Source organism: Odontesthes bonariensis, chromosome 14, assembly GCF_027942865.1.
Source record: "Odontesthes bonariensis isolate fOdoBon6 chromosome 14, fOdoBon6.hap1, whole genome shotgun sequence".
Taxonomy (NCBI): domain Eukaryota; kingdom Metazoa; phylum Chordata; class Actinopteri; order Atheriniformes; family Atherinopsidae; genus Odontesthes; species Odontesthes bonariensis.
The window spans coordinates 16,626,565-16,652,795 of record NC_134519.1 but is presented as its reverse complement, the minus strand read 5'-3'; the positions used below and the strand labels follow the sequence as shown (position 1 = coordinate 16,652,795).

At 40.6% G+C, this 26,231-nt stretch overlaps 1 protein-coding gene across 6 annotated transcripts in view; it reads left to right on the top strand.

The window, feature by feature from the left end:
- Nucleotides 1–26,231, top strand: part of greb1l (GREB1 like retinoic acid receptor coactivator) — a 47,844-nt gene that overhangs the window by 8,894 nt on the left and 12,719 nt on the right. For 2 of the 6 annotated variants that reach the window (XM_075483167.1, XM_075483168.1), the window contains 17 exons: nucleotides 12,610–12,721; nucleotides 15,223–15,475; nucleotides 15,853–16,035; nucleotides 16,225–16,401; nucleotides 16,552–16,728; nucleotides 17,404–17,526; nucleotides 19,327–19,449; nucleotides 20,909–21,046; nucleotides 21,133–21,258; nucleotides 21,900–22,040; nucleotides 22,141–22,326; nucleotides 22,458–22,757; nucleotides 22,858–22,986; nucleotides 23,350–23,484; nucleotides 24,530–24,727; nucleotides 24,840–25,020; nucleotides 25,642–25,831. In XM_075483167.1, the coding sequence (XP_075339282.1) occupies nucleotides 15,226–15,475; nucleotides 15,853–16,035; nucleotides 16,225–16,401; nucleotides 16,552–16,728; nucleotides 17,404–17,526; nucleotides 19,327–19,449; nucleotides 20,909–21,046; nucleotides 21,133–21,258; nucleotides 21,900–22,040; nucleotides 22,141–22,326; nucleotides 22,458–22,757; nucleotides 22,858–22,986; nucleotides 23,350–23,484; nucleotides 24,530–24,727; nucleotides 24,840–25,020; nucleotides 25,642–25,831 (2,757 nt within the window). In that variant the 5' untranslated portion in view covers nucleotides 12,610–12,721; nucleotides 15,223–15,225. Of the gene's footprint in view, nucleotides 1–9,083; nucleotides 10,040–12,609; nucleotides 12,722–15,222; nucleotides 15,476–15,852; nucleotides 16,036–16,224; nucleotides 16,402–16,551; nucleotides 16,729–17,403; nucleotides 17,527–19,326; nucleotides 19,450–20,908; nucleotides 21,047–21,132; nucleotides 21,259–21,899; nucleotides 22,041–22,140; nucleotides 22,327–22,457; nucleotides 22,758–22,857; nucleotides 22,987–23,349; nucleotides 23,485–24,529; nucleotides 24,728–24,839; nucleotides 25,021–25,641; nucleotides 25,832–26,231 lie in introns of those variants that run through there. The other 4 variants (XM_075483169.1, XM_075483172.1, XM_075483171.1 and 1 more) reach the window with 4 other exon arrangements.

Here is a 26,231-nt window from a genome sequence, read left to right as displayed (position 1 = left end):
GTACAGCTACAAATAAAACAGGCAAACAGAAAATCTGAAAAAAAAAGCAAACAGGGAAGAATTATTGATTCTCTACTGCATGTGTGTATTACAGTAACTAGCTGTATGTGTGAAGTTTTTCTTCAAAATTGTAAAAAAAACAACAAACGAGGGAATATCTTTTCAAGAGCAGTGTGCACCCCTCCAGTACATTTCAAGGGATGTATTTCCACAGAGCATTAGAGGATCCATCACAATGTGATAGCTGGCAGCAACATGAAAGAGTCATGTGTTGTCATCAAGTTGTGTGAAAATAGCATGTTTCATCAGGTATATCGTTTTTTTTCGGATTTTATTATATTTGCTTGGCACCACATCGAATGATGCAGGGTTTAAAGCTCAGGAGATTGAATGCCACAAAAGGACACATGAAACATAAAAGAACAACAAAGAAATTCTTAGTGATAACTCACAATGAGACTTGCTGTGTTACTAAAACTGTCACGGTCCATGTTTTTCTGTTTTGGTTTAATCGTTCCTGTTTCATGCTTTGTATTCTAGTTCATTTATTTTGTTGAGCTTCATCCCAGTGTATTCTGCTGAGTTTTATTTCTTTTCCGTGCCCCACCTGGTCTTCATTACTGGTTAGCGCTCACCTGTCTTCAATTCCCTCGTCACTCCCTCTGTATATTTAACCCTGGCTTTCAGTTGATTCTTGTTGGATCATTGGTTTGGTTTCTGTCACTGGTGTTTTTTGCAGCTTCCTTGTTGTTCAGTAGATGCGCTTATCTGTTTCTTCTCAGTTAAAATTTGGCTTTTGCTTATCCTGCTCATGCAGCGTTTTTAAGTTCGATTTAAATAAACCTTTTTGTTCAACTTCATCCACCGACCACCTGGTCTTCCATGTTCTGTGACAGATACATTATTTCTTAATATCTAACTAGAGCAACAGGACTGATAAACTATACTTGGCTATGCTCATGATACAGTAGTACACTTTGGCTTTAATTTGCTGTTTCATCTTTTAATTCATTCGAAAAAGTGAAAATCCAATTTTGTAATTCTTTTTTTAGTCACTCTTTGGATAAAGGTGGCTATATCGCATCTGAAGAAAGGGGAAAAACGACAACACTAGGCTTCTTCTTTTGGTCCAAATCACTTGGCACCTGATTACCTTTTTTTGCCACCATCTCTATCTGAAGCACCTCATTGTCGAGGGAGCTGACTCTAAAGACCCTTTAATTTAAGCACTCAAACACCCACTCACATCTGGCTTTTGCAGTGAGCAAAAGAACAATCTCTATTCACTCTAATGAATCAAATGACTGCAAGGTATTTATCGACTCCAGCTCCGATTGGCAGCGATAGAAACATGATACCCAGGTTTGCGCACTTAATTTTTGTCCCTTTTCTGACACTAGCATAGAGGCAGTGAAAGATTGACAGCTATATTTGCAATCTCTGCAACTCTTTGTCATCTGAGCCACATATCCCACCCATCTCTGATATAGCATTTTTTCAAACCTCGCTCGGTCTGCAATGAATTTGAAGAAAGTGTTCAAAGATTCAAAAAAGTAACCATTATATTATCACTGCCCTAACCATGTTTTTCATAGGCAAATTAGTTAGTTGCCCTCTTTTAGTCATTAGGCTAATTCTGATGTACAAAGGGTATTACTGTCACATCTGTCAGTTAGAGTATCCCGTCTCTTGCAGGGATCAGTTCAGGATGAAGTCCTGAATAGGTTTACTGTCACCTTTTCTCATCACTGAGGTTTGTGTGTGGGGTCAAGTCCTTAACAAAGGATGACTCTGCTTCCATTGTCCCATTAAGACAAAAAGAGCCCTGCTGATGCCATGGCTGTTTCTGCTGTAGAGAGGACTGATGGGATTTAAGTGTGGGTCCTGTCACCGTGGGCAACCTGGTGCTTATTAATCTGGAGGGTGGTGGGTAATGAAAGATATGTGGCAAGAGAGTAAGGAGGGGTAATGGGGGATGGGGTGCTGCTGATGCAGCAGTGCTGCACCAGTGCTGCCTGGGGTCAGGAAGAGGGGCACGATGGATACAGCTCATCGCCCTGTAAGGAAGTTTAGAGGGAAAGAGGAGGAGGCTCCTTCGTCAGGACATAAAGAAGCCTCTTTGTCACGCTGTCACTCAAATAGTTTCAAGGTGGCTGAGACCTTTTTCAGGGAGGAAAAGAAAGGAGAGGTTCTATTGTGTAAAGTGGATCTCTCTCTGGATGCCTGATAAAGACAAGAGGCCTCTTTCTAATGTGTCCTCTCCTGGAGTGCTCGGTAGTCCTGTGTGGCAAAAGGAAGTTAATGTGTCTGATGTGAGAACTGGGAAGAAAGCTAAGAGGAAAAATGTTTTAAGCTGAAATTTAGTACAGCTGAGTTGGGCTTTAATAACTTGACTGGATATAATGTAAAATAATTGATCTTTTTATTCTAAATCTCAAATGGATATCAGTCATACCTGACAGATTTAAGTAGTCGGTTTTTTTGTAACTAATAGTATAAACCACAAAAAAAATTGTTAGAATTGGCTTTGTTCTTAGACTTCATGTCTGTATTTTACTAAATAATCTTATGTTCGTAGTTGGTACTTTTTCACTCTGCTCATATAAACGCAATGTATATCCAAGACTTTAAGATGACGTAGCGGGATAAAATAACTAGGTCAGATAAAGCGTCTCTATTAGGTCAGATAGGTCTGGGACAGTAGATACACGCCTAAAACAACACTTACACAAACACGTTGTTTATCGCATCCAAAGAACATGGCGATGACGGTGGATGGCCGGCTCATGTCACTAAGCAACTGTCCAATTATATTTTGTCGAGTGTAAGTACAACCTCTGTGAGATAAAGGTTGACATAAATATGAAATGTTTCCGGAAATCGGGGCTTGGTCTGACGGATTTCATGCGAAAGCTCTGTCACTCCGAGTCCAGCGCTACTATACTTTGCATGTGACCACTAATAAATACTTTGTTTAACTTACGATTTCTCCAGCTTGTCCTTGGACTTCCAATGAAAGAATCGGGCTAACAATATATTCCTTCAAATATCACATTTGGACTAAGAATTACAACAAAATCATTTAAAGTTTCTTCTCTCTTAAAACAGTATGATTAACTGATTTGTCACTGACTATTGATTTGCCCTCCTTCAGTCAGTAAATGGATGTTTTGTCAGTTGCAAAGCAACATATTGAATGTTTTTGCGTGGATCAAATATCGGAAGCTGACATCAAATCATTGGTCAGATTAATGTGCAACGTTTCCTCATTGCTATCACAATCCTCATCTTGACCTCATATCAGCAATGATGACTATGAGTCTATGACGATAAGAAGGCTTCAAGCTCATTATCGAAACTTATGTCATTATAATCACATCTACTATACTCAGCAGCTCAGTCACATGAAATAATGATGTCCTGGACATACAGAAGTTCTTTCGCCATTCTTCAGCAAAAACCACCTCGTTCTCCAAGTTTTCCCACCAGCTCAAGGTGCGATCAGGGCTAATCCACCTCCCGTGTTGGTTTCAGGCTATGTTTTGGTGGAGTATTGTTTTATGTTGCAGTGCACTCCATATTTCTACGCAGCATAGTCTGCAAGTTGCTGTACATTTCTGTGCAAACCTAAAAAAGTCTTGTTAGGCACCCGCCATTCAACAAAGAGGCAAAATGGGGGTGCACAATCTGACATCGCAAGCCAAAGTTTTCCTGGAGTGTTGTTTTCCAAAAGTTCAGTTTCAGTGCCCAAAACTGCATTTACATGTTAAAGATAGGCACAAAACGCATGGGAAAGTCTGTGGTTATCAAAACACCCATGTTTGTGTGTACAGGGCCTAACGAATCAATCCACAAATGCTATTTTTCCACAGGTATTGGTATGACTTGACTATGACTCTGCTTTCCAGTGCAGAGTACAACAGTGTTTACCTAATTGTTAATACTGTACTTTATTCAACGCTGCTCACCTCTGGTCAGCCAGGAGGGCTTGGTCAACAGCTCTTTGTGACAGATTCAAGTGCACAGTGGTGCCAATTTACCGTATTATTTCAACGCTCTTCAGCTGCATGGACCTTATTATCCTTCTGCATCAGTCTGAACTGCAGCTGCATCAATCGTAGAAGGGCGACAGGAAAATGTAATTCTACAGTGTTTAATCGTGAACAAGTAATGATGTCAGGAGAGAGGAGGAAGACAAACCCAACTCCTAAGCATAAGACTTGAGTTTGAGTCCTACTCCTACTTTTAAAATTTTTCTTGCCTTTATTTTGACTCTGGTCTGTATTTTGACTTTCTTCGTTCTACTCTGTACCTAAGGTACTGCTTTGCAACACAATAGAAGTGCTCATATAAGGTTAGTAAACATTGTGTTTATTCTCTTCTCTTTCACTTTCTACTAATGTTCAGAGTTGTTATTTGGTATTGAACAGGTATTTTCCAAAGTGTTGTTAATCCAACCTGTTAGACTTGCTGATGAATGATGTTAGATGTGATTGGAAATGTTTGTATGACCACTGGCATGCAAAAGTCAACTAGGTCAAATCCTACATTGACCTCTGGGGTTTTGTAACCTTTGTGGTGATCATCTCTGAAATCTCCGATTAGGTTCACAACCTCAGTCTCTCCGTGATGCAGAGGGAGGATAGGGTGCAGCTCAGGCCGGCTCCTGAAACTGGAACCTGACCCCTTTGCTGGGTTTTGTCATCTGATAAGAGCAAATGTTTTGATAGTGTTGGCCCTTTCAACGTGATCCATGGCTCTCCTTTTACACCCCATAACAAATAGGGCTGTCTAAACAACAGTTTATGGCCAGGACAAGACCTGGTCAACCATCATCAAAGATCTACTCTGGGATGAGCCATTAGGTGTGGACCAGATGTTGGAAAAAGCTATGATGATGGTGAAGGATCAATGAATATTTTCTTTAAAAAAATTTTTTTTTTTCAAAAGCCCTGGGATGATTTCCCAGCCTTACAACAAAAAAAAAAGATCTTCTTTAAAGATGCATTTTGACCAGTTAAAATTGGAAACTAATCAGAATTTTCCCTTGTTTTTTGCCCATGTTTTCCCTCCTCTCGTCTTTTAGCATTGACCGGTGTTTGACCATCGCCAGTGACAGCTTTACTGTATGAAATAGAACTCATTGTTGTCTCCTTTAATATGGCTTTCCTGAATAAGTCAATAAATGTATTAGGGCTCTGTTTCACTCCCTGTTGTTCCAACTGTGGTGAACTGGCGTTCAACCCAGCAGAGCAGTAAAATGGAGATTTGGTTCACTGGCAGGCCTTCTGTTTTATTACACAGTCATGAACTGCATTGTAAACTGTCACTTGTCCTTCACTTTCATTATTTTATTCAATCAGGCATAACATCCATGGGAACAAATATCTCTGTTTGTAGTCAGATTATCGAGGACCTAGCAGTTTTGGCTCCAGGTTGTCTGCTACGAAGCATTACTTACTAGTATTTTGTCATTTTTCTGTTCAATGGAAAATATGCACAAAGTAAGGCCATACGTTTTAATGTGTCATTTTCCCTGAAATAAGAAATAATAACACAAACCCAAAATAAGTAGCCTCTGTTTTGAGCAGACTCATCAGAAACAGTTTGAAAGTCATTTATTTGAATGAGAAACAAATAAGAAAAATAACATGCACATTTTTCCTTTAGATTTTCTTTGTATATTTTATTGGACCCGATTGTCATTTCATCATGCATTTGGGTTGTTTTTATCCGTTTTTGAAAAATGACAGTCACAATCTCCAGACTAAGATCTTCAAATAAACTATTTTGACATCAGTTCTGGAAGATAAGTAAATTTACTATCTTCCTCTACACCTCAACAGTTCAGATAGAGGTATTGTACATTTTTACATTATCACTTTGTTTTAACAGTAAGGTACTTGAGGACTTGCGCACCGCTTGCCGATCAATGTATGTCAATTTTCTGGATATTTACTACCATTTTGATAATTGTGTTTTTGACAGTGTTTCTCTTAATTTTCTGAATTTTTACAAATCAAACAATCACTTGTTTCATAGAGAAAAAACAGCAGGGTAATTCATAATAAAAATTGGTTTGAAAGTAGATGCAGGACAATCAAAATAAGCTACCTGAACCAACAACAGTGTCCCATTTTTACATCGTTGTATGAGTAAATTAATCTAGTGCTATTATATAATTCCTTAAATTTTAATGAGTACGTAACTTTTACTGAACAACATTTTCAATGCACATTTACTTTTGAACACAGTGACATGTGACAATACATTTTTAAGCAATATACTAAAATATTTGGTGCTTTAAATGCTTTCCATAGATAAGGAGCTAAAGTCTGCAGTTATCCAGAGTTGGTTTCCTTTCACTGTGCTTGTTTTCCATTTGTGCTGCATCAGTTATCAGTTTGGTAGACCTTTGCCGTGAAGTGACGCTGGCCTTTGTCCGTGGCTGAGATTTAGTTTAAGGTTAAATACCTTGCCCTTAAACTCCTGGGCCACAGTGTGTGGCAAGGTCACCACTTCAGTCAACCCAGCGTTAACACAAAGCCTGCTTGTTCCCTAATGAATAAACTCTACCGTTCCTCACCAAGCTACTACGCTTTTCTCCAGCGCTTCCCAGGCCTGCTGCCCTTTCGCATGCATCCCCCCACCCCTAATTTTGAAATGAGTTTTATAACTAGACAGTAAACCTCCAGTGGCTTAATGATGATGACTTCTTCATCTGCCCAAATGCTCCTTTTGTCCACCCCTCCTCAAGCCCGAGACCCTGCCCCCGTTCCCTCTGGTCACATCAGGCTTTTTTAAACCTTGGTTCACCCTACTTTATAGTTCCGCAGATAATCCCCCCCAAACGCACACGCTCCCTCGTGCACATGCATGCACATGCCCACACACATATGCCCTCAAGCTATTATCTCCACTGAGCCCTGCTCTGTCTCTTTCTTCCTGTCTTTCTCTCTGTTGCTGCCGACTTCAGCAATGGCATTCAACTGGAATGTTTGCCTTTGTTTGTTTGGCTCACTGGAAAGCCATGAATGACCTCAGCTCATCTGCTATCCTCACTAGCAGCGATTTGCACTTTAGGGCCCAGCAGGTAGTCCTGAGGAGCGGGAGGAGGAGATGGAGGTTTTCGAAGAACCTTGTGGGGCTTTTATAAGGAAATTAGAGCTCCGGGCTGCCACCCGGATAGTAAACGGAAGTGCGAGTCCTCGCACCCTTGGCGTCAGATAGCCCACATGATCCTAGTAGAAAAGGGAAATTCTGTTACGGGAATTTTCACATGGTGACTATATGGTTTTTTTCTTGTTTTGGTTTTTGGTCCATTGAGCTCCAGGGCTGTTTTCTTATTGTAACATGCTTATTTGCACCTAGGTTGCTCTACTTCCTTCTCATCTCAACACAGCTTTAAACCACTTACTTGTCGATTGAACCTTATCTGATGTGGGCCTTCAGAGCCTCACCCTTGCATGTTTTGCAATGGATAGAAGGCGTCCTGCGTGATGTGTTAAGTCAGTTAGTTTAGGGTGTCAGAACAGCGGCTGTTTCAAGTTGCAATAGATGATTCTCCCGTAGTTCAGACCCAGCTGCTCCAAACAACCATCATGTGTTTGGCAGCTGCTGAGTCAGCTAAGACAAAGCTTTCCTTTGGGAATCCAAAGAGATGCCCCCTTATAAATGTAAGAGCTCCAAGCCCAAGATCTCCCAGATCATGCTGCTAGTCATGTAACTTGGCTTTCCTCAGGTGGCACTCGCAGGGACTCTTCCCCTTTGTCCCCTTTTGAGCTCAATGCAGCAGTAAAAGATGGGCTCAGGGGCGGGCAAGTATTCAGTCAACACTCTTTTGTTTTTTCACACAGCGTCTTTTGAGGCCGGAGAAAATGCTGGGTTTACTCATTATCTCCTTTTTAAATGGACTATTTAAGACGGGCCACGTCAAAGTCAGGGGCTTGGAGATAAATCACACTGACAGCTCCTTTCCCCCATTTGAACTTGTGGCTGTGCTCCAATCTGATGGATGATTATAAAGATTTCACTTTTGTTACAACAAATAGATAGAGTGGCCCACTACCCATCCCTTAAAAATGTCAAATATAATCTGAGAGTTTACCATGTGGTCTAAATTAGCAACAACCAAGCAAAATTCACTGACAAACTCAAGCCCAGTGTTTTGACTAAATTTGCAGATTGAGAAAATTTAAAGCATGAAAGCTCAATTAGGACTAATTAAGGCCCTGATTTGCTCATGTGAGGGTTTACAACGGTCTTCACACTGAATGCGCTGCTATATAACCATTGGAGAGGAAGTGAGAAGAGCTGCACACGACTTGATTAAAACAACTGTTGACCGTGTCTGTGGTAATGAACTGGAACATCATTCACATGGTTCCGTGAATCTTGTCAATGGATCAAGTGATCATGAAAACAGAGGTTTAAGTAATGAAAATGATTTTGGACATTGTCTAAGTCATTTTGCAGTTTGAGTTGGGAATTTTGGGACAATTCACACAAAGATTGGATGAAATAATTCAGTTTTAGGGGTATATTTTATCTGAAAAAAATCTCAAATCTCAATTCAAAATTTTTCTGACCAAAACCGTTAGTGTTAAAGAGAAACCTGGGATCTCTGTGTGTGCGTTTTTTCCCTGCCATCAAGTAGATGTGAGTTTACTCAGACTTACTGTTTACTTGCCAAATTCTTGCTGACGTTTCCTGACAGTAATTAGTTTGCTGGATGACAGATGCAGATGCCCAACACACGATGGAGTACAACATACTGTACATGTAACTTCATATGTGTAACAATAACATTACACACTATGTAATATTAGTGATGTACCAGTTCAATGTACAGCCAGATGTGTTTCTACGGTGGCCCTGAGGAGCAAAACACAACACAATGGACAACAACAAAAAACACTTGCCATTGTGTGTTTTCTGTTTTGTTATAGCTTTGTTGAAATTTTTTTGGTGTTTTTGTTGTACTTTTTGTGTTTGTCTTAAAATTTAGTAAAGTAAGTCAGTTGCACTTGTAGTTGCATGTGTACACATTTTACTCTTGTTAACTTAATTTCCAGTATCGAGTGCCCTGAGCTCTTTGCTTCACTGCCTTTAGCAACATAATGATAAGGCAATATCACTGATCCCTAATGACATATAATCCCCAACATCTGCCTGCAGCTGTTGATTTGTGGTGCACATCCGTTTATTTATTTTGACCAGATGAGCCCCTGGTATTTATAGCAGGAGTAAAAAAGCCTTGTAAGGGGTCAATTCTGGGTAAGACTACCAAGACAAAATGCTCAAGCTGACCCAACATTCCTGTCCCCACTTTGCTGGAGATGGATTCTCCTGTCTAAATTGGCCCCAATAAAATGTTGGGTGTGGTAGCTTGAACTGAGCTTGAGCGTGAGAGCAAAAGTCGGATTTAAAGACCATCCACCCCCCTTCCCTTCCCAACTCAACTCCTACTGCTGCCTTTTCTTAAAAATGAAAACTTCCACTTGACAGGGTGCCCATGGCGGATGTCTTGACATGGTGAGGGTCACACGTGGCAGAGCTGTGTGGCAGCAGGGAGATATGGGCCCTCATCTTTGTTCCCCCCCTCAACTCCACAGGCCTCCAAGAGCATCTGTCACCGCAGGGGGTCAGTAGGCCCGAGATGAATGAGCCCCCGGTGAATTCCCTCCCTGCTTGGCAAATGGCACAGGACAGAGGAGTGTGCAGGGGACTAGGGGGAGGGGTCTGTGTGGATGTGTTTGTTTGCATGTGAGTGAGATAGAGAGGCCAAGAGGGAAGGAGGGCTTTGGCTGTACTGAGGGAAAGAGAGGGATTCCCAGTCCTTTCTGTGGAGAATCATGCCAAAAGTGACAACAGCAAAGGAATTAAGCTCCATACATATATGCTGCCTGGATAAATTCACCCTGGAAGGATTTACCATTTAACATGGACTATATTTTATAATTTTTTTGGCACATTTTGGGATTTACTGCATTTCATTTGGATTTTAAGGGCTTGTCAGCTGGTCATGGAGTCATGGAAGGTACAGGAGAAGCTACTTAAACTCAATGCTGGCTGTGTGTCACATGTGGCCCTTGTACAGCATTAATGATATGGGCTTTTAGCACCTCATTTAGAGGACATGGAGTGATGTTTGTCTTTTTTTTCCCCCTAATTTCTTAACCCCATCCCCCTTTCTCTCATGTCTGATGGGCAGTGTCTTTTCGAATGTTAAGAGGTTGTTGAGCTCTTTCCTGCATACAAACTATTGCTATTGACCTTAAACATTAAAGCATAACAATGAGATGAAAACAATTTAGATATTTATCAAATCACCATTCACATTTTATGTACTTATTCGGTGGGGCAAAAATATTAAGAATAATGATAATGATAATTAGCTTAAATCCTAGATTAACTCATTTTCGGCTCCAAGTAATTGTTTAATTAGCAAACAAACAACTACAGAGTGTCAAGTTTGACTGTATACAAGGTGTCAACACCTTTTTCTTCTTTTCATCAGGGATTTCTATGCAATAAAGCGAAAGCAGTATTTCTTCCCGTTTATTTGACTTCAATGTGAAGCATCTGCCAGACTAGAATGTGGCCAAACCAGTGTGGAAATTAGTTTAATCCTGCCTCTATTCCCTGTATTGTAAACATTGTGATGTAATTATGCAGTTTAGGAAGAAACAAAAGAAGGACTGGAGAGAAAGAAAAGGCAGGGTCAAAAGTAAGACCCCACAGATGGAAAGAGTGGAATATCTTTTCATACTTATTGCCAGTAAAATGGTTTATTTTGCTCTGGACGTTTATGTTACAATATGTGATTTAACTAAAGCTTTAAATCCCAAACTGTGGTTGTCATTACAGAGAGGGGAATGTTACTCGCAGCGCTGTTTTCGTTACGTTTTACGTTTTTGCTTTTGTGCTTTAGCTCTCTGACACGTTAAACTGACAACTGCACATTTCTTTGAAGAATATCCATGCTTCTAACTCATTATAGAACATTTGCAAGAATAATTCAATAACTGCAAATATTATAAAATAACTTTTTTCATTTGAATAAGCAAACGGAGGAAACTGGCTGGACCTGATCTTTATTTGCAGCCTTTACTGTTTAAAGTGAATCAATGTTGCTGATAACATACGTGGTGCTACAATGTCTGCAAGTATACCAGCAAAGAGTAATGAAAAAACATTGAAATCAGACTCTTGGTCTGATTACTGCACTTGAAGATGTCTTTTAAACTTTTAAAGCTATAATAAACCCTAAATGCAGCAGGTAGCTGCAAGACATCTCCAGTGGAACTTGAATTATTACCATCAATTTGAATCCTTTTTTTATTTAAACTAAGTCCTTTTTCTTGGAAACTCCACCAGCCCATCAACATTCCCTCCGATCTCATCACTTGAGAAATAGGACCTCATTAAGTACCTCAGGCCCGTAATGGTGTCTAGATTTACTGCTCCTTCATCTTCATCTCTCGAGCCATCTGCGTCTCCTCCTGTGTTGTCTGGCCTTCGCAACCAGATAAACATCAACATATTTCAAGACTCCACTGCCTGGGTAATTAGCAAAGAGTGAGAGCTTTGGTTCAGACTCGCATGTTGGCGCATCCAGTGGAGGATAAAGCGTGACCTTGTTGTGTTAAGAAACAAATTTTTCTCTGAACTCAGATCTTTCATTTTTACAGAGCAATTCAGATGCTCTGAAGGTAAAAAGGAGCACACATCTCTGTCTGACACATTGACGTTTCTAACTATTTACTTTGTCAAGCTAGCTAATCATTCTCAAAATGAGCACCAGTGGGGTCAGTAAATGCAAGTTGAAGCAGCTTGTGTACACTTGCTATTTGAAGGACTTGGACCCCAGACCGGCCACCTTCTTGCAGAATAGCAGCAGTGGTGATGACTGGCCAAATTTTGACAGTCAGTATTTTGAAGGGAACTTTGCTTCTGTTATATCAGAGTCTGAGTGGCCAGACAATAGTTTGTCAAAGGGTCAAAGTAACTACTAAATCTATTCACAGTAGAGTGACTGCTTGTAGGGGGTGCGGTTACTAACTAAAACAGCCAACTGTGTTTTATGAAAATAGCTCAAGGCCATGGTAGTATCGCATAACACATAACATATCGCATAACGTTTTTTAGCCTCGTAGTAGTGACTACATAGGTTTTGGTTTTAACTGCATTTCATATTTGAGTGGCCATAAGCGCCTCCACTCATTTTGTGCATAAGTATGTTGTCTGGTGACCTGAAGTGCCAAAATATGCACAGCATGGATGTTTTTGGTTTTTCACATGATCCACCTCACTGTTTCTAGATATTTTGTTCATGCACGTGGGGGAAAAAAACATATGCCAATGAACACAGTCATTTGTTGACATATTTGTTTGATTAAACTGTTAAGATGCATGGCAGCAGTCTGCGTTTACAGCATGCTTTGAGTGTTGTTGTTTTTTTAAAAGTATTATGTCTTGTTTTATCTTGATGAATGTGGAAATACGCCAGGACTGAGTTTAATTGTGGTTACTCAGAGAAAACCTAAACTGTTTTATTGCTTCAGCGACAGTGAGCTCATCATAGATCTCCCTGCTCTCCCCCTGCAGGCTTTGCATCCACGAGTGATATGTCTTTGCTGAGACTTTCTGCTGAGGAGTAGAGATCCAGCATGTAGCAGAGGTAAACAAGTCCCTTCACGCCTGGGAACAGTCCTACATCGTAAGTTTCCTTTATCTATTTATCTATTTTTTTGTGGTAAAATTGCAATTAAGTGCCTGCGCTCTCACACATATTTTCTCTCTGACCTGGCCTTCTCGAATCCGCTGAGTGAAGATCCAACTCGCTCAGTCTGACCCAGGGTCACATTCATGCAATCTGTTGATGCCACCCAGGAGCTGCAAATGGCCTTGACTGACCATCTGACTGGCCACCACTCACTTATATGAACACCCCCTTTTAAACTATTAGTCTTTGAACATTAAACTGCCACTTCCCACTGGAGTCTGCTTATGGTGTTTGACCATCCATCAAGTGGACTGCAGTGACTGACCTGAAATACCCCCGCCACTGCTACGTACCATAGCAACCGCCTAATGGGCACCTCAAAAGCATTTGCTGATCAACCTCTGCAACAGTCACACTTTGTTTTAAGTCACACAGGTGCTAACAGGTCAGCATCAATGCTACACCAACTTAATGACAAATATGTCTATTGGAGCAAGTGAGCGGGTCTCCAGAGCCTCCATCTGAACAGACAGCATTCACATAGAAATGCCCTCAGGGTCTTATTTTGTTTTTGTTACCCTCTCCATCTTTGTTTCTCCATGCAGTCACCTTCCTCCATCAGTTAAGAAAGATGTACTGTAGCTTCTTTCTTTTAAGCTGCTTATCTCTGTGACAGCACAGTCAGGCATTGTTAATCTTGTCTTTTGTCTGGGTTGGTCAGATTCCTCCCCAGGAAGGTTGTTCGGTAAACACGAGTAATGGAACCTGTCCAGGCGTGGGCAAAATGGGACCTGGGAGGAGGAAAGGTTCAGGGTGTCTGTGTCACCAGCAGCTGACAACTGTAGATATTAACATTCAAATTGACATGTTGAAAGTGAAGCGGATGTTGATTACTAAAACACTATTTCATTGTTTTAAGAATGTCATTAATCAGCTGTAACAGAGGACCATTTTAACTTTAATCCAAATTGCAACCAGGTGTGTTTTTTTTTTTGCTGTTTGAAACTGAGACGTGATCACTTTCATGCCACAGCTCATTCAATGTGCAACTTGTTCGAGCTGAAGAAATTTAACAATTCATCAAGTAGTTGAGCAGAATTAAAAACACATTTTTCAGCCACTTTCAAGTACATCAATTATTACTTAGTGGTGAGGGGTAGAGTCCACATCGTTTCAATAATAACTATTTTTATTAGATAGGGCTTCAATAAAACAGCTTGCAAAAAGCAACTCTGAGGTTATTTAAGTCATTGCTCAACTAAACTCTTATCTCAAGTGTAAGTAACATACACAACATTCAACAGCTGCAGGGGATCTCAGTTAGACCTCAAAGAGTAGATTAAGCTTTTCCCAAACAGCTGAAGTCTTCAACCTGGGCCTCCACTTGGCTTCTGTGGTGTTTACAACAACACTGGTCTGCACCAGTCAAATGTAGTCCAAGGACAAACATAAAAGAGCCATATCAGGTCAAACTCGTATGTCAGGAAAATGGCCACCCACCCCCTTTTTATTTTCCTTTTCTGCTCCTTGTCTCACACAGATTGAACGCTTGGCTCAAATCTGGCGATCTGTTTTGACAAACTGCAAAAAGGGAGTCAGAGTCAGAATCTCAACGGGAGCGTAGCCATTGGCCAGAGCTGCTTTTTCGCCACATTTGGAGTGCTTTCTCTCACTGCTGTTCCTCCTCTTGCTCTTTTCTTTGAGACCACATGCTCGGCCCTCTGTCCAGCTGCCAGCTGCCACCAGAGAGCCAGCCAACTGAAGGCCCACGCGGCCCGACCTCGGCAGATGTCCCTGAGTGGACACTGTGGTGGAGGGGACGCGGGGCAGTGCAGGCGGGGTGACACAAGCAGACAGAAGGGCAAAGAGACAAAAAAAAAAAAGCCTGGAAAAAGCCTCTAGCCTTGATCATTTTGTTTTGACTGACATGGACCAAGTGTGTGTGTATGTGTCTCATTACTGCCTTTACCTTTTGGAAAACCTATCAACATGAAAGTTAGTTTTATGAAAGAAGCTTTGTTATGGAGCTGCAGCTGAAAAAAAAAATGACAGGCAAGTTTTAAACATTTTTGGAACCACATGGAGATTATTCATCTTAAGCTCAGGAATCTTTTTTTCCTATCAGGAACTGGTGGCCAGTTCCAAATATATTTCTTCTGAAACATAGAGTATTCTATAAATGTTGATTTACAGCCCATGCTATTCGGAAAAGTGAGACTGTTTTTACATTGAAGGCAACTATGGCTTGATACACAAGGCATTATAACCTCTGATTGATATTGTAACATTGTCTATGAAGCAAATCAAGCAATTATTCACATCTAATTGCAAAATGAAATATCCTCAGAAGATCACGGCTGAAAAGATTTGAGAGACACGTCTGTTGAGCTTGGCGTTATTATGTAAAGAAACAAATCAATGAGCTGAGATAAACAGGACCGTGACACGTGTGCATATTTGCTCATCATGCTCTCCTCTTCTCTTTGCTCTGACAGATAATGGGGAATTCGTACGCAGGGCAGCTGAAGTCTGCTCGATTTGAGGAGGCTCTCCACAACTCGATTGAGGCGTCGCTGCGCTCGAGCAGCGGAGATCCACAGCCGATATTCACACAGCTCTACTTAGAGCCGGAGCCGTTTCCAGGTAACATGGAAGGTAGGAAGCCTACAGGAAACAGCAAGACGAGTTCTGGATTTAAACAGCGGCAGGATTACAGCTTCAGGTTCACTGCAACTTCAGCAGAACTCGGTTAGCAGATTTCTATACATTTTTGATATTACACGAAAGGAACAATTTTCTAAATGACTCATTTTCAACCCAAAAATACTGTATTAAATTGTTAACAGCATTGAGATATTTAGTTAGATTTGTGGTCTTAATGTTACTACAGTCGGATTTTTTAGATTAAAGATTCTCCACTTAATTGTAAAAAAAAACGTTTTTTTTGTTAGTTAACTCTGTGTTGAGCCCTTTCTAAAAGACTCTTGAGGTTACACCTTCCCAATGTGAAACACAATTTGTTTTTTTTCAGGAAATTCATAGAGAAGTTACCGAGATATTATGGATGTATTAACTAATAATTCCACTGTTGTTACAGTAAAAATAATCAGCTCTAATGTGTGCAGTAGACGTCAAGCCAAAAAGCGAGATTCCGCTCCATGGCGGGGAGGACCAAGGGCACGAGCTCATAAATGTTAACTCTTCCAACGATCTGGAAGAGCTGGAGGATGATGATGACTCTAACAGCAGCAGCCCTCCTCTTCCCTACCTGCAAACTCCTGCCCCTGACGGCTGCTGCACGCTGGACGGTATGACCTCACCAAATTTATTTCTAAAGAGAAAAAGCATTTTCCGAAAAAAAATACCTATTGATTAGATTAGTTTAGTTTAGAGAACATAATGATGATGCATAATATCTTTGGTTAATTCCTCAAATGTAACAGATTCTTGCTCTGACTGAAAAAAAGAAAAACAAACAAAAATATCTCTTCCTTTAGGATTCTGTCAGGCCGGAAAGGACCTCCGCCTGGTCTCCATAGCAACAGAGCCCATTGAAGTCCCAGCAGGCTTTGAGCTGGTCGGTGCCAAGTCTCCCAGCGTCCCGGAGCACATCCTGGTGTGTGCCGTGGACCGCCGCTTTTTGCCTGATGAGAATGGGAAAAATGCACTTTTAGGTCAGTCTGTTCTCTTGATCTCAGGTTTAATGAAGGAGACGGATTTCATTTCACACCTTTCTGCCTGTGCTCGTCATACTCTGCTCTGTAAAAATTCATATGCGTTTGAAAAGCAGTGTAATAACTCAGTCTTTGTTACACCACTTGCAGGTTTTTCAGGAAACTGTGTGGGCTGCGGTGAAAAGGGCTTCAGATACTTCACAGAGTTTTCAAACCACATCAACCTGAAGTTATCCACACAGCCCAAGAAGCAGAAGCACTTAAAATACTACCTGGTGAAGAATTCTCAGGGTGCTCTGTGCAAAGGACCTCTAATCTGCTGGAAAGGTTAAAAATGCTTTTCAGAATCCAGCCTTTATAAATCTGCAAAAAGTGGCAAGCAAAAGTCCGGGCACCACAATTTCTGTTATTTTGAATAACATTTAGCAAAAGAAAAAAGATAAAGGTGACACATTTATTTCTTCCTTCGCTATAGTTTACAGTTTTGAAATGACTTGTTTCTGCTTAGTTTTATTAAAAGTCATGGCTTCTGAACTCTTCCCAAAGCCAGCTAAGAGACTTTTGACGTCTCTCCACAGGACTATAAGCAGCTCCTCATAGTGGCCCAAAGCTGCTGATTTCTTTTGACAAGGTCTGAGGAGTCATTTATAAAGCTATAAAATGTGTATCACATCATTTTACATGACACTGACAGTGTACAAACCATGAAAATTTGAGAAGCTTTAAAAAAATATCTTTACTGTAGGTTCTTTATCTCTAAAACTGCCCAAAACTAAAGGAGAAATTATCTTACTTAAAAGGCTGCAAAAGATGTTTTTACCTTTGACTTGATCTGTTCATCTTCTATCTACTTAAACACACAGTAACAGAAACTTGGACCAAGGTGCCCAAACTTTTTGCCACTGTAAATGGATCCCACACTAATCTCTGAACTGGTTCTCCCGTGATATGCGTTTCCGTGCAGTGTAACATTCTCCGTCACTCCTCTCTTTGCCCTCTCAGACAGTAAAACCCGTCAGTTCGCCAGCAGTGCATCGACCTCCAAGCCGAGCTCGTCCTCTTCTCTGAGCAGCAAAGAAAACGGGGCCACCAGCGGACACAGCTCCTCTCCCTTTTCCCTCTCTGGTGAGACTCCACACTTTCTCCGCAGATCCACTTAAAGAAGACGCAAATCAGTAGCATTTTATAGTTTGACTGAAAGCTGTAAGGAGTTAAAAACTGTGTGGTATATCTTGCCTCTTCTCACTATAAAATTACAACGTATATTTACCGAAGGACATCTGTTAATATATCCTGGCAGGTTTGTGTTGTTGCCATAGAGACGGGTTGGGGTGGCTAAGCCCTGTCAATGATGAGTTAAGCATAGCCCGATGCTGTAACCACTTCACTGCATTACCTGTTTAGAGCAGTTCATGTCAAAGAGGAGCCCGTGTTAGTTGTGTGTATTATGAGTGGAATAAAATGACTAAAATGTCATTTTTTTTATCAGCAATAGCTGGTATCATTTTTATGTTCAGGCTTAAAAGTCAGTTTTATACAACCCCGATTCTCTAAAAGATAGGGCATTGTGTACAATGTCAATCAGGGAGCAACATATAAAAAATTAAAGTTGGGACAGGGGAAACAAATGAATGGAAAAGCAAGTGACACTAAAATAATAGCTGGAGGAATATGTTACTACAAACCGGTCATGATTGGGGTTAAAAAGAGCACCTTAGAGAGGCAGGTTCTCTCAGAAGTAAGGATGGGCAAGGGTCCAGCAATCTGCTGAAAACTATGTCTACAAATTGTAGAGCAATTTCTGAATAATGGTTCTTGATGTAAAAATGTGAAGACTTTCATAATAATAATAAATAAATGCATAATAAATTCGAGAATTTACAAGACAAAAAAAAAAATCATCAAAATATACAGAAAATCTGGAGGCAAACAGGCACGATTCTGTCATGGAAATCACTGCTTGGGCTTAGAGACACTTCCAGAAATCATGGTGAGCAAAGTTCACCGTTCCACCCACAAATGCAGGTCAAAGCTCTATCGTGCAAAGAACAAGCCATACGTGAACATGATCCAGAAACGGCGCCATCTTCTCTGGGCCAAGGCTAATTTAAAATGGGCAGAGGCAAATTGGAAAACTGCTCTGTATTTGAACAAATCAAATTTTGGAAATGGCTGCCACATCCTCCGGACAAAAGAGGTGAAGGACCATTCAGCTCGTTATCAGCGCTCACTTCAAAAGCCTGTATCTCTGTTGCTAAGGGGGGGTTTGTTTGTGTTGTTAAACTCTTTTAAGAATCCTAATTAAAGATTCGCTAATATTTTGAAAAAGATAGAAAATGTCTCCTTCTCAACGTTTAATGTGTTTTATAGTTGCTTGCATGAAAATTTGCAAATCATTGCATTCTGCTGTTTTTTACATTGTACACAGTGTCTCAACCTTTGGAATTGGATTTCCTCATTTTTGTTGCAATTACATTCTTCACAAGTGTGTCATTTTATTTAAAGTAATAACTGTGTCTGTGACAGATTCTGCTTTTCTTCACAAAGATGTTGATCTACTTTGACTGAAAAAGCTCCTGGACTTTTAATACAGATTTCTTTCTAAACCTTGAAGCTGCCTGTCAGCAGGTGTGTCGCACATAAATGTGCTAGACAGCCAAGTTCTCTGTTGGCATTTCTGTTTACTTAAATTTCACAACTGCGACCCCAAGGCGCATCACTCATTTCGAGGTTATAATCCATGCATATCTCCCTTTCGTGCAATGATGCACGAAGAGCAAGGCAACAGTCGATGTCTGTGTAATGAGATTGTATTGAAAATATGTTTGTAAGATTTTAGCAGAGAGTGCTAAACATCAGCTTGACAAGTATTTGGTCCGCGCTATGTGTGTTTTGATGAAATTGTACTTTTGTTTTTATCTCCAGATTCTCCACCCACCAGGATGGTACAAGCCCCCTCTGTCTTTTTTGGTAGTCAGGAGCTTGGAAGAGACTGCAGTTTCCTCAAACCTCTTGCCTCCACTCCAGCAGGAAAGACTCTGCCAATAGGTAAAGAACTTTTTCAATTCACCATTAGATTTATCTTTGTTTTATCAGCTGATTATCTTGTTACTTTAGCTTTATTCTGAATATGATAGCTTGTAAGAGAAACAAGCATGACTATATAAGATACATACATTTAAGTCTTCAGTCCTCAGTCATTAGTCACTACCATTTACAAGGATCCATGGGCTGATAAGGTGCTACCTTTATGTGAGCGACTCATGAACGGCCTGGCCCTCACGCTGAACAGCGTTACTTACACACTGGTTGTTTTATTTACGCAGTGCAGCACAAGGGTGATGGCTGACCGTGGAGCAAAGATTAACGTCCGCTCCCTGCTTAGACTCACTCACAGACGCGTGCATAAAAACACGCATGTGTGTACGTGCCAATCAATACTGGAGGAAGAAATGCTGTAATGACTTTTAAAGGCCTTGCTACCCATTAGATGCTTTACAAGGTTGTGATATTGACAAGGGAAGGCTACACATAACGATCAGTGTTGTGGTATCTTCCACATGTGAATACAAGATGGGAAAATCTCCGTAACAGGCGTACATGCATAGGAAATCAATAACCCACTGTTAGTACTGACTCATTTTTATTTATTGCCTGCCTTCTGCAGACAGCTTCATGTTCGGAGAGTACTTTTATGTTCATTTGTTTTATAATTTCATATTTGCTAGTAGCTTTTCAAATAGCAGATTGAGGGCAGAATCTCTTGGTTAACAATGCTGGTTTACGCTGAATAAATTGCCACATAAAGCTGGTAAGAGGACCCAGGTGCAGACTGGAGTTGTGAAGGCTTTTATTTTTTTTTAGATGAATGCCAAAACTTAGGCAAGAGGTCAGAAGAACTAATTAAAAACAGGCTGGATGAAACAAGACGGGAACTCTTGAGGAGGTTAGTTGAACTGATGGGGAAATGGAAGCAGGTATAGGAGATAGGTGACTGGGAGGGGACTGAAAGACTTAGGGCTATATCCTCCAATGTCTCCTTCAAGGAAAGGACGTATGTGAACAAGAATTCCTTAGAACTTGGGAAGAGACAGTCGTGGTGATAAGTGTGTATTGAGAGTAGTTGCAAAGTCTCAAACTGTATGAAAACAATCGAGTGTTGCCTTGAATGCTGCTGCAAAAAGTTGTGGGATGATATCATTGCTTTTTCTTTTATCCAACATTGTGCAGTGTAACAAGCTCAGAAGGAGATTCATTTCCTGAGCATTTAGAGTTTTAGCAGTTCTTATCATGTGTTCCAATCAGATACTTTTCACCTAGATGAAATCGTTCTACAATAAAAAAAAAAAAAGATCTACTTTATGATCAATTACCTTCAAAATCAATGACATTCCACGAGGGGATAATATTCTGTGACTTGGGAATTTTAATGCAAATGTTTACCTGTGCTATGCATGGTTACAACATGGTCTGCCATATTAATGTGTGCATATGTGTTTGCTTCCAGTACCCACAGCTCTTAGGGTGAATGGACCAACTAATGGCCTGGGTGTTGATGCGCATCCTCCCTTACTGAGCCCTTCGCAGGTCTCCTTAGGCCCTCAGAGTCAGGGGTATCGCACTGCTGATCTAGGAGACAGTCCAGGTAGGGCCCTCTCTTCAAGCCATTTTTTTAAAAATTATTATTTGTTTTTAACCTCTATTCTGACATTGTTTCTGTTTGATGTTCAGTGTCATCTGTTATGAATTCTGGTCCTCCAAAGAAGCGCCACCGCAGCTGGGTTTCCAGCTCACTTGTGCCAGTTCCACCAACAGCTGTCCCTGTGCCAGCGATTCGCCCCGTAGTTTGTTCTTCAGGTTTGTTCCTTAGCACCCTGATTCAAACTGAACTTTTTTTTAATGAAATCTGCTGTGCCATGTGTTTTCCATATCTTTCCCTACCCTTTTTTTCCCATTCCTTTGGTGTGGAGATGATCATGTCACTGACGTCCGTTATGTTGGCTGGTTGTTAGGGCTGATTCATCAAGTGTTGCTATGGAGATATAGTTGAATAGCTTAGATCAGAAATTATTTTTACAATTACATTCTTGGGGAAGCTGTCTGATTGTTTTGTAATGTAACTGCAGTTATATACATATAAAATACGATTGTTTTCCAATTAATTGTCTATTCTAATTTCTATTTTTCAACATTCCCTGCATGGTGGACCTGACATCCAAAATATGACAATAAGACAAAAAGAAGGAGATGAAAATTTTTTTTCAGAAAAGCTTATAAATTGCAAACGTTTTGTATTTTCTGAATCCTCCTTTCAGAAAAAACAACAACAATCTTTTCATCGGACATCTGGATAACTGTACTTCTCAATACAATACAGTACAATACAACAATCTAATATACCACCGCAGAGTTATCTGTCAAATGTAATCAATGACATGTCAAGGCTGTAAATTACATTTATGTAAGCACTGACATATAATCCCTTTATCATCCTCCAGGTTCTGTGATAGCAGTGCTCTCTCCTCAGCCGCCACCACTGGCAGGTGTTATCCAGCCCCAGCCTGTCACAGTTGGAGAAACAGTCATCATTCCTGACAACCTGCTCAACTCTTCGGGAGTTCGCCCTGTCATCCTAATCGGTAGGAGCATTGTTTTAGTGATTTATTCCTTCCTTGCCATTACGACTCATCCTGCACAGCACTGCAAAGCTTATGAGTGAATGTCAACTTTTCTTTTTAGGACATGGCACTTTACCATATTTCTATGGGAATGTTGGCGATATAGTGGTGAGCCCCCTGCTGGTCAGCTGCTATAAGAGCAGCCAGCTGACGGAGAAAAACCTAGAAACTTTGGGCCTTCACAGCAGTCAGACGCTCAACGTGGAGACAATGATCCTGCTCACTTTGCAGTACCTTGCACGTTTAGGTATGCAGCCAACACAAAATCTCAAATGCGCATTGTGTTGTTACTCAAATGTTTTATGATAGCTGATAAATTGGTGTAAACACAACACATCCCTGATAAAACAGCTATTTAATTAAAAAAATGTCAATCAGATTCAGAGCAGATTCCTCTGAGGGAAGAGCTGGAGCAGATAGTTCTGAAGGCCATGTTGTGCTGTCCCGGGAGTCCTGCCATCTCCCCGTCCCAGCTGCCGTGGCTCGCTCGCCTAGAAGCAAGCGTCTCTGGGGGCAGCGTCCAAGTGGTAGTTACTCACACATCTTTAGGGGAGGGTGTATCTGAGTCCCTGCGGTCTCTCAGCGAAGGCCCTCACCATCAGCAGCGTCTGCCAACCTACGTGGTCATTATATGTGCCTCAAAAATGAGTGGCAATGAGTTCTGTGTGCTTGTTTTGGGTGAGTGTTGCAGTCTGCCAAATGCATTTGGGCATCATTTCATTTCACCTGGTTAACTGCACAATACATAAAATGACACGAACAAACCTGCCTCATACAGGAAAGTATCAAGCACGGGCCTTAGCTGAAGGCATGATGACAACCAATGAGTTTCTGAAGGAAATCAGCTATGAGCTCATCACCGGGAAAGTCGGTATCTTGACGTCTCACTTCAAAACAACTTCCCTCGGTAGGTGCTGTACGTTAAACATTTTGCTCGTTGTTTTGCTCGTCTGATTAGGGAAACAGTTACAGACAAATGCTGATATGTTGTTGCAGAAAATAACCCCACCTGTAGTCATGCAAATCATTCATATTTTATTCATGCAACCAGCAGAAGAAGGATTAATGAGCCATAGACAAGGTCTTCTAAAAAGAGCATCTTTACTCTGCAAATTCAACGGAATGATGTGATGTAATTAAGACTAAAACAGTTTACATATATTTTTTTGTTCAATACACAGATGAAAACACAGTAGAAAGTGTGCTGTATATCAGATCTGTGCACAGCTGCTGCACTTTTTGTGTGACTATGGCGACTGGTTGTTTCTAGGGGACAATCTTGACAAGCAGCTGGTGCGATACCAACGCAGACGGAAAGGACAAGTCATCCAGCCCTTTCAGGTCGATATCACTGACCACATCCACTCGCAGGAAGCTGCCAGCATGTCACCACCGTCAGACACAGGTTAGACTGCTCTTCAGTGTACTAGCTGTCTAAACTAAAATGTTTGACTAAGTAGTTACTGGCAAAATCTTTTTTTTTTTGGTAATCCAGGTCAAATGAGGGCATCAAAATGTTGCATCATCAATATGTAGCTGACCACTGAGATGATTTCTTAAAATTTCAGTGTTTTACTTTTATTCTGTGAAAGGTGAACCAATACGATTCAAAATTGTTTTACCCGGGACGGGTTTCTTTTAGTTCAGTGTCTTCACCTTAGACAAAAACATGTTTTTTTTGGTAGGTTTCTTGCTTCCTTAACATGTCTTATTATATCAAAGCTCAGAAAAAAAGTCTAAAATACACAAAATTTGGTTTTATAAAAATAATTTAAAAAAAAAAGGAACATAGCTAATTTGAAAACAGACAATTAATTATTTTCATGTTTAAACATGTCATAACACTAATGAAAAAAAGTCATTTGATAATGTAACTGGGGAGGTTTCCGGGTGATATTTGAATATTCCATTTTTTTTTCACTCTCTTGACAAAGTACACAGCAACTTTTATATATTTGAGTTAGTTTTTAAGGCGAAAGTACATTATTGGAAGGTATTTTCTTAGGAATCAGGCATTTTTAAAGGACTTTGATTAATTTATCTTATTATCCGTGAGATTTTATTTTAACATTCACACTGGATCATTTGTGACATCTCATGGTGAGTTTTGATCTATTAGGAGGGCTTGTATCTGACAAAAAAACCCCCCAATAAACTGGAACTTAAGGTTGTGAAATGTTTTAAAATAGTATGAACTGACATTACGTACGTTTTCATTCAAAGTGAACTTGATTAGACACGTGTGTCATAACACCCATGTTATTCAAACTTACATACTTCCTTTGTTGTGTTCTTCAGGGGCAGGAGATTAAAAGTATAAAGTATAATTTCCAGCATAAAACTTGAAGCTTCACTTTAGTTGAGATACACTGTATATTTTGTTTTTTTTAACTCATCGTTATTATTTCTCATATTGACAACTTCCCCGATGCTTTGTGCTTCTGCCGCAGATCTTCTAAGTAAGGTCTTTCAGATCTATCCGGCCCAGCTCTGTGTGGCTCGTAAACTCCTCTCTCAAGTTTGCTCCATTGCTGACTCGGGGTCCCAGAACCTCGACTTGGGACGTTTTTGTAAGGTTGACTTTCTTGTTCTGGTCCCGCCATCTCACATTCTGGTACACCAGACAGCACAGCGCATCCAACAATCAGGTACATGTTGACAGACAATACAATTATAAAAGACTAAGTGAGGATTCTTCCTCTTTTTATACCTCAGAGTATTAAACAGCTTCGTCTCATCGGTTTTGTGTCTCTGGCTCAGGAGTGCTTGTGGACCTGGGACATGAAGATGCCACCACAGCAAACCAGAAATCAGACAAGTATGTGGTGCGTCTGGACACTGACGTTCACGCCAAGATGGAGGCCTTCATGAAAAAAGTCAAGCAGAACCCCTACACCCTGTTTGTCCTCATTCATGACAACTCACACGTCGACCTCACAAGGTGAAGACGATTCTTAAAACTCAGAAATTCACTGATAAACACTGTGAGAGCTGACATTGTTTTTGCTGTGCTCATATTGTGAGTCTGTGTGGAAAGGCAAATTGTTATGACTCAAAATGCAGCCTTGTCCTTGATTAAAGAGGAAGACAGCTGTGAGCAAGTGAAAGCAAATACATCATTTATCATTTTGGTCAAATGTAGAACAGGCAATGTGACATTCCTGTTTTGGTCTTTGTTATTTTTAGATCTATTTGTTTCTAAATGAAATTCAATTTAGTGCCAATTCAGTCAAAGGTATTCACTGTTATGTGGTTGCTCAAAGATGGCCCCAACTGCCTCTCATGCACGGATCCTCTGTTTATTCTGACAAAAATTCCGTTTTCACGGCCAGAAACATAATAGAGCTCACTTCCTGTTTTCCAGAACATTTTTCTTGGGAATGACCTCTCACACTGGGCAGTTAGACCAGCAAATACAAAAGATTTGTGTGTGAACCGTGTCCCTAATCAAGCTGCTATGTGCAAACTGTGTTAAAAGTTATGAAGACCTATGGCAGCAAAAGTACAGTCTCTAAAAATAACCGGTACTCCTTTCAAACACTTTGTTCCACTTCACTTCCAGTGCACTGTCAGGCTCTGTGTGCCATGGGGAGATGCAGGGTCTGGCCGACCGGGTAGTGAACTGCCAAGAGGTCTTAGACGCCATGAACCTCTTAGTCCTACAGGTCAGCTGCTTCCCTTACACCCTGCAGACCCGCCAGTCCCGCATCAGTGTCCACAATGAGATTCATTGGCCAACCAATGAAAGTCTGGTGAGTATTTGAGCCCCAGCAATTTTGAGATGACTGATAGTTTAAATGTAACAAGAAATACTATTTTCTCAAGTAACTGTCAAATAGAAATGTCATAAAAAGAAGGTTTATTGACTGTTATGGAGGGCTGTTTGTGAATATTTGGGTTAAAGATATAAATTTGAACTTTCCTCCAGCCTACTTTAATAGTTGTGGCTCAGCTACTCCACCTGCTGGGCTAAAATGTGACTTACAACACATAGAGATATACAATTAGTGATAAAAGGCTTCCAAGTAGACAATTGGTTTGGTAGAAGTTTCCTTTATTTCCTTAGGGAGGTTACCTAATGAGTCAAATGCACCAGAAGACAGCCAAGAAAAGAGATGCTAGAGTTCTCAATATTTTAAGGAAAAGAGCTTT